Below are 7,500 nucleotides of genomic sequence, written 5' to 3'. Positions count from 1 at the left end.
AATTAGTGTGAGTGTAGATGTAGGGTGTAGATGTAGGGTGTAGATGTAGATGTAGGGTGTAGATGTAGGGTGTAGATGTAGGGTGTAGATGTAGGGTGTAGATGTAGGGTGTAGATGTAGGGTGTAGATGTAGGGTGTAGATGTAGGGTGTAGATGTAGGGTGTAGATGTAGGGTGTAGATGTAGGGTGTAGATGTAGGGTGTAGATGTAGGGTGTAGATGTAGGGTGTAGATGTAGGGTGTAGATGTAGGGTGTAGATGTAGGGTGTAGATGTAGGGTGTAGATGCAGGGTGTAGATGTAGGGTGTAGATGTAGGGTGTAGATGTAGGGTGTAGATGTAGGGTGTAGATGTAGGGTGTAGATGTAGGGTGTAGATGTAGGGTGTAGATGTAGGGTGTTGATGCAGGGTGTAGATGCAGGGTGTAGATGTTGGGTGTAGATGCAGGGTGTAGATGTAGGGTGTTGATGCAGGGTGTAGATGCAGGGTGTAGATGTTGGGTGTAGATGCAGGGTGTAGATGTAGGGTGTAGATGCAGGGTGTAGATGTAGATGTAGGGTGTAGATGTAGGGTGTAGATGCAGGGTGTAGATGTAGGGTGTAGATGTAGGGTGTAGATGTAGGGTGTAGATGCAGGGTGTAGATGTAGGGTGTTGATGCAGGGTGTAGATGCAGGGTGTAGATGTTGGGTGTAGATGCAGGGTGTAGATGTAGGGTGTAGATGCAGGGTGTAGATGTAGATGTAGGGTGTAGATGTAGGGTGTAGATGCAGGGTGTAGATGTAGGGTGTAGATGTAGGGTGTAGATGTAGGGTGTAGATGCAGGGTGTAGATGTAGATGTAGGGTGTAGATGTCTGGTGTAGATGTAGGGTGTAGATGTCTGGTGTAGATGTAGGGTGTAGATGTAGGGTGTAGATGCAGGGTGTAGATGCAGGGTGGATGTAGGGTGTAGATGCAGGGTGTAGATGTAGGGTGTAGATGTAGGGTGTAGATGCAGGGTGTAGATGCAGGGTGTAGATGTAGATGTAGGGTGTAGATGTAGGGTGTAGATGTAGGGTGTAGATGCAGGGTGTAGATGTAGGGTGTAGATGTAGATGTAGGGTGTAGATGTAGGTTGTAGATGTAGGGTGTAGATGTAGGGTGTAGATGCAGGGTGTAGATGCAGGGTGTAGATGCAGGGTGTAGATGTAGGGTGTAGATGTAGGTTGTAGATGTAGGGTGTAGATGTAGGGTGTAGATGTAGGGTGTAGATGTAGGGTGTAGATGTAGGGTGTAGATGTAGGGTGTAGATGCAGGGTGTAGATGTAGGGTGTAGATGTAGATGTAGGGTGTAGATGTAGGTTGTAGATGTAGGGTGTAGATGTAGGGTGTAGATGTAGGGTGTAGATGTAGGGTGTAGATGCAGGGTGTAGATGTAGGGTGTAGATGTAGGGTGTAGATGTAGGTTGTAGATGTAGGGTGTAGATGTAGGGTGTAGATGTAGATGCAGGGTGTAGATGCAGGGTGTAGATGCAGGGTGTAGATGTAGGGTGTAGATGTAGGGTGTAGATGTAGGTTGTAGATGTAGGGTGTAGATGTAGGGTGTAGATGTAGGGTGTAGATGTAGGGTGTAGATGCAGGGTGTAGATGTCTGGTGTAGATGTCTGGTGTAGATGCAGGGTGTAGATGCAGGGTGTGGATGCAGGGTGTAGATGCAGGGTGTAGATGTAGGGTGTAGATGTAGGGTGTAGATGTAGGGTGTGGATGTAGGGTGTAGATGCAGGGTGTAGATGTAGGGTGTAGATGTAGGGTGTAGATGTAGGATGTAGATGTGGTCTGTCATACGGTATGTGGGTAAGAAACCAATCTGACATTTGTTCAGGACATTGTTTTCACTGAGGAAATGTTGGAGTCTGTTGTGGATGATACTGCAGAGGATACCACTGTAGTTATTGGGGTCAGATTTGTCTCCCCTTTTGTTTGTTTGAAGTTGGTGATTATACTGTTTTTTTTTCTCAAAGTTGCCGAGATGTCACGTGTCCTACTTACATCATTACACTCGTAACAACTTCAGCATTACGAGATTTCTATTCGATAAAATAAACCCCAGGTAGCAAATAAGCAATTCATTTTTGTTGTTTGACCAAATTCGGCACTCTCATTGCCAAAAACTCCTTTCTAGGTGGACAAAGCAACACAATAACGCCACCTGCTGGAGAGAGAGATATTTCACCGTGTTGGGCCTCTTCTCTTCCTCTCTGACTAATGGTGTGTTGATTACAACTGGGACCACGGAAAAATACGATTTCAAATCAAGACGTGAGTCATCAGGTCGGAAAATCGGAGCTGTAGAAAGATGCCCAAGTTCCCACACACGTCTGTTTCATTGTTTCCATTGGCAGCTCGTTTTTTCAGAGTTCCCAGTTGTTTTCTTCTTCTTCGTTGGGATTGGTTTGGCAGATTACTCCCGAGTGACTCAGTGGTCTAAAATACAGCATCTCAGAGCAAGATGCGTCACTGCAGTACCTGGTTTGAATATTTAACTAGGCAAATCAGTTAAGAACAATTTCTTATTTACAATGACCTGCGGGGACAGGGGCTGGGATTAAAAATAAATGAAATATAAATATAGGATAAAACACACATCACAACAAGACAGACACCACAACACTACATAAAGAGAGACCTAAGACAACAACAAAGCAAGACAGCAACACATGACATTTACATTTAAGTCATTTAGCAGACGCTCTTATCCAGAGCGACTTACAAATTGGTGCATTCACCTTATGACATCCAGTGGAACAGTCACTTTACAATAGTGCATCTAAATCTTTTAAGGGGGGGGGGGGGTGAGAAGGGTTACTTTATCCTATCCTAGGTATTCCTTAAAAAGCAGCATGACAACAACATGGTAGCAACACAAATTATGGTACAAATATTATTGGGCTACAGACAACAGCACAAAGGGGCAAGAAGGTAGAGACAACAATACATCACACTAAGCAGCCACAACTGTCAGTACGAGTGTCAGTACGAGTGTCCATGATTGAGTCTATGAATGAAGAGATGGAGATAAAACTGTCCAGTTTGAGTTGTTGCAGCTCGTTCCAGTCGCTAGCTGCAGCGAACTGAAAAGAGGAGCGACCCAGGGATGTGTGCTTTGGGGACGTTAACAGAATGTGACTGGCAGAACGGTGGTTGTATGTGGAGGATGAGGGCTGCAGCCGGACAACTTTCTCATGGCTTCTGGAAAGAAATGCTGTCGGGATGCTCAACCGGTGTCGCTCATTCAGCCGACAGAAACTTTCAACCAGTTCTCCACATTAAGCAACTCTGGTCTCTGGTCTCTCCTCCACCCGTTACAGGGTCTGAGCCACCGAAGCCTCCCACCATTAACTCTGAAAAATAGAAAATACATTTGACCCCATAGGGCCAACTGTAAAGTTTGGTGGAAGAGGAATAATGGTCTTGTGCTGGAAGAAGAATTTGATTGGCCTGCAGAGCCCTGACCTCAACCCCATCAAACACCTTTGGGATGAATTGGAATGCCACCTGCGAGCCAGGCCTAATCTCCCAACATCAGTGCCCCCGACCTCACTAATGATCTTGTGGCTGAATGGAAGCAAGTTCCTGCAGCAATATTCCAGCATCTAGTGGAAAGCCTTCCCAGAAGAGCGGAGGCTGTTATAGCAGCAATGTTCCAACATCTAGTGGAAAGCCTTCCCAGAAGAGTGGAGGCTGTTATAGCAGCAATGTTCCAACATCTGGTGGAAAGCCTTCCCAGAAGAGTGGAGGCTGTTATAGCAGCAATGTTCCAACATCTGGTGGAAAGCCTTCCCAGAAGAGTGGAGGCTGTTATAGCAGCAATGTTCCAACATCTAGTGGAAAGCTGTCATGTTTTGTCTTATATTGTCTTGTCATTTTGCTTTCCCTTCTGTTCGTTTTCCCCCTGCTGGTCTTATTAGGTTCGTTCCCTTTTTTCTCTCTCCCTCCCTCTCTCTCTTCTCGCTATCGTACCGTCCCTGCTCCCAGCTGTTCCTATTTCCCTACTCAATCATCTAATCTTTTCACACCTGTTCCGTATCTTGCCCTCTGATTAGAGTCCCTATTTCTCCCCTTGTCTTCCGTTTCTGTCCTGTCGGATCCTTGTATATTGTTCGCCGTGCTGTGTCTTTGTCTCGCCCTGTCGTGTCTTGTTTCCCTCAGATGCTGCGTGTGAGCAGGTGTCTGAGTCTGCTACGGTCGGTGCCTTCCCGAGGCAACCTACAGTTTATGGTCGAGTCTCCAGTCTGTCCTCGTCACTACGAGTGGAATTAGTTTTTTATGTTTTGTTTTCTGCTCTGATTTATCTAGGAGTATTGCCTATTTCCTTTACTGGAATAAAGACTCTGTTTTCGCCAAGTCGCTTTTGGGTCCTCATTCACCTGCATAACAGAAAGCCTTCCCAGAAGAGTGGAGGCTGTTATAGCAGCAATGTTCCAACATCTAGTGGAAAGCCTTCCCAGAAGAGTGGAGGCTGTTATAGCAGCAATGTTCCAACATCTAGTGGAAAGCCTTCCCAGAAGAGTGGAGGCTGTTATAGCAGCAATGTTCCAACATCTAGTGGAAAGCCTTCCCAGAAGAGTAGAGGCTGTTATAGCAGCAAAGGGGGACCAACTCCATATTAATACCCATGATTTTTTGGAATGAGATGTGCGACGAGCAGGTGACCACATACTTTTGGTCATGTAGTGTAGCTAGCTCTTTATTCACTGACATCAAAAGCTTGCTTAAATGATGCTGACGTTGTAGACATGCAGCCCCACAATTAAGAGGAAATGATTGTAATCAGAAATCAGTCCGTTGGGTCAGCTGAGCATAGCAGCTGACTGGAGGCTAACTGCAATGACTTGTGACAGAAGAACAGCTGCTAAATGAAAACTCATAGTAAATGTAAACATTAGCACTACTCGTTACAGTAGTTTGGTTAACAGCATCGTTTCAGTCAAAGATCATTTCAGTAACTGGCTCAGCTAACGTCGAGTCGGAAATGTCCGTGTTTAACTCTAACCAGTTAGCATGTCACACATTTCCGAGTTTCCTAGTTCAGACTAGCACTTGAACACAGCATATAACAATGCAAATGAGGCATTTAGATTCTTCAAGAATCAATGGGTACATATTAATGGATAAATCCACAAAATAAATGGATGTAGCAACTGCAGACTATCCCTTTAAACTGAAATATACATCTACTCCTTATAATCGAGAAGTCTGCCACTGTTTTGATTCACAGCTAAGAAAAAAAAACACAGGTCCTACCGAGATTTGAACTCGGATCGCAGGATTCAGAGTCCTGAGTGCTAACCATTACACCATAGAACCATATTTTACTGAGATATATAACACGTATTAGTATGTATTGCATAATTTATTTCTCCCGATGTCCATGATTAGCTGGGCTGTCATGAAGAAAAACAACTTTGCCATAATATATACATTTATTCAATAAATACATTTCGTTATTAACATCAAAAGGAAGTGAGACTTGTTTATCAATACCGAAAGCTCGATCCGGAAGTGGGCGTTTATATAGCATGTTGGATGCTATAAGTCGCTTGTTAAAACGGAGTAGGTACGAGTTGCAGCAGAGACCGTTTTAAAGACGGTGCATTGCAGAGTACCAGGCGGGATAGGACCGAGGAAGGAAAGGAAACGGATCCAAACCTCGCCTTCATTTTTGATTCAGGATGGGGAACAGAGATGACGAGTATGATTACTTGTTCAAAGGTAAAAAAAAATCTATGCCAAATCAGACCCCAAAACGTTAACCGTCCATAAAATGTAACTTCATCATGGTTTCATACGAGCTAGCTAGCTAGTACTAGTGGTGGTAGAGCTCGGTGCTAATCTAGTTAGCAGCTAGCTAGTACTAGTGGTGGTAGAGCTCGATGCTAATCTAGTTAGCCGCTAGCTAGTACTAGTGGTGGTAGAGCTCGATGCTAATCTAGTTAGCAGCTAGCTAGTACTAGTGGTGGTAGAGCTCGATGCTAATCTAGTTAGCCGCTAGCTAGTACTAGTGGTGGTAGAGCTCGATGCTAATCTAGTTAGCAGCTAGCTAGTACTAGTGGTGGTAGAGCTCGATGCTAATCTAGTTAGCCGCTAGCTAGTACTAGTGGTGGTAGAGCTCGGTGCTAATCTAGTTAGCAGCTAGCTAGTACTAGTGGTGGTAGAGCTCGATGCTAATCTAGTTAGCCGCTAGCTAGTACTAGTGGTGGTAGAGCTCGGTGCTAATCTAGTTAGCAGCTAGCTAGTACTAGTGGTGGTAGAGCTCGATGCTAATCTAGTTAGCCGCTAGCTAGTACTAGTGGTGGTAGAGCTCGATGCTAATCTAGTTAGCAGCTAGCTAGTACTAGTGGTGGTAGAGCTCGATGCTAATCTAGTTAGCAGCTAGCTAGTACTAGTGGTGGTAGAGCTCGATGCTAATCTAGTTAGCCGCTAGCTAGTACTAGTGGTGGTAGAGCTCGATGCTAATCTAGTTAGCAGCTAGCTAGTACTAGTGGTGGTAGAGCTCGATGCTAATCTAGTTAGCAGCTAGCTAGTACTAGTGGTGGTAGAGCTCGATGCTAATCTAGTTAGCAGCTAGCTAGTACTAGTGGTGGTAGAGCTCGATGCTAATCTAGTTAGCCGCTAGCTAGTACTAGTGGTGGTAGAGCTCGATGCTAATCTAGTTAGCAGCTAGCTAGTACTAGTGGTGGTAGAGCTCGATGCTAATCTAGTTAGCAGCTAGCTAGTACTAGTGGTGGTAGAGCTCGATGCTAATCTAGTTAGCCGTTAGCTAGTACTAGTGGTGGTAGAGCTCGGTGCTAATCTAGTTAGCCGTTAGCTAGTTCTAGTGGTGGTAGAGCTCGGTGCTAATCTAGTTAGCCGCTAGATAAATTAGCTAGCTACACAGTAAAGTTAATGTCAGCTTGATATCTTATGAACTAAAATGAGTGCGTTTGGATATGACAGTGTTATACATGTATAGTAGACTATTGTCTTGATATTCCTCAATAATGCTAACATAGAGCCTCTGATCATTTTGTCTTTTAATTTTGTCGGCTAGCTAGCTTGCCAAATGACCACAACTTAGTTACTGAAACCATAGCTAGTTGCTCCAGCTACCTTTTTATTAATAACGTGATGTGATGTCATTCATTTAAAATGTCTACTATATCCTGCTTGTGTAAAGATCCATGCTTAAAACAACAGCAACAACACCACCATTCATGACATATATGATAAAATGGGTTCTTCCCATTGTGGAGTAATTACTATGGACCATGATGGACCAATGGCCTTTCCTCTCTGGAGGAATGTGACTCATTTCATTCAGCATTTATGATCTCAACCACGAGAATGTCATACCGCTGAATTTAGCCCTTTATAGGCTAGACCTTAGTCCATGTCCAGTCAGCGCATGTTATCGAGGCTAGGCCTTAGTCCATGTCCAGTCAGCGCATGTTATCGAGGCTAGGCCTGACTGGGGAAATGTGTTGA

The 7,500-nt window shown here is 44.5% G+C and overlaps 1 protein-coding gene and 1 non-coding gene across 2 annotated transcripts in view; one reads left to right on the top strand and one right to left on the bottom strand.

Annotated features, from left to right (window-relative positions):
* Positions 1–5,271: 5,271 nt before the first annotated feature.
* On the bottom strand, positions 5,272–5,343 carry trnaq-cug. The gene has a single exon. It is a non-coding gene; the product is annotated as a tRNA-Gln (tRNA).
* Positions 5,344–5,443: 100 nt separating this feature from the next.
* Positions 5,444–7,500, top strand: part of LOC124029449 (ras-related protein Rab-11A-like) — a 14,209-nt gene continuing 12,152 nt past the window's right edge. The window contains exon 1 of the mRNA XM_046341150.1: positions 5,444–5,748. Within this exon, the coding sequence (XP_046197106.1) occupies positions 5,709–5,748 (40 nt within the window). The 5' untranslated portion in view covers positions 5,444–5,708. The remainder of the gene's footprint in view (positions 5,749–7,500) is intronic.

This window comes from Oncorhynchus gorbuscha, unplaced genomic scaffold (genome assembly GCF_021184085.1).
Source record: "Oncorhynchus gorbuscha isolate QuinsamMale2020 ecotype Even-year unplaced genomic scaffold, OgorEven_v1.0 Un_scaffold_6399, whole genome shotgun sequence".
NCBI classification, from domain to species: domain Eukaryota; kingdom Metazoa; phylum Chordata; class Actinopteri; order Salmoniformes; family Salmonidae; genus Oncorhynchus; species Oncorhynchus gorbuscha.
The sequence above is the reverse complement of the archived record's forward strand: the minus strand, read 5'-3'. Positions and strand labels throughout refer to the sequence as shown.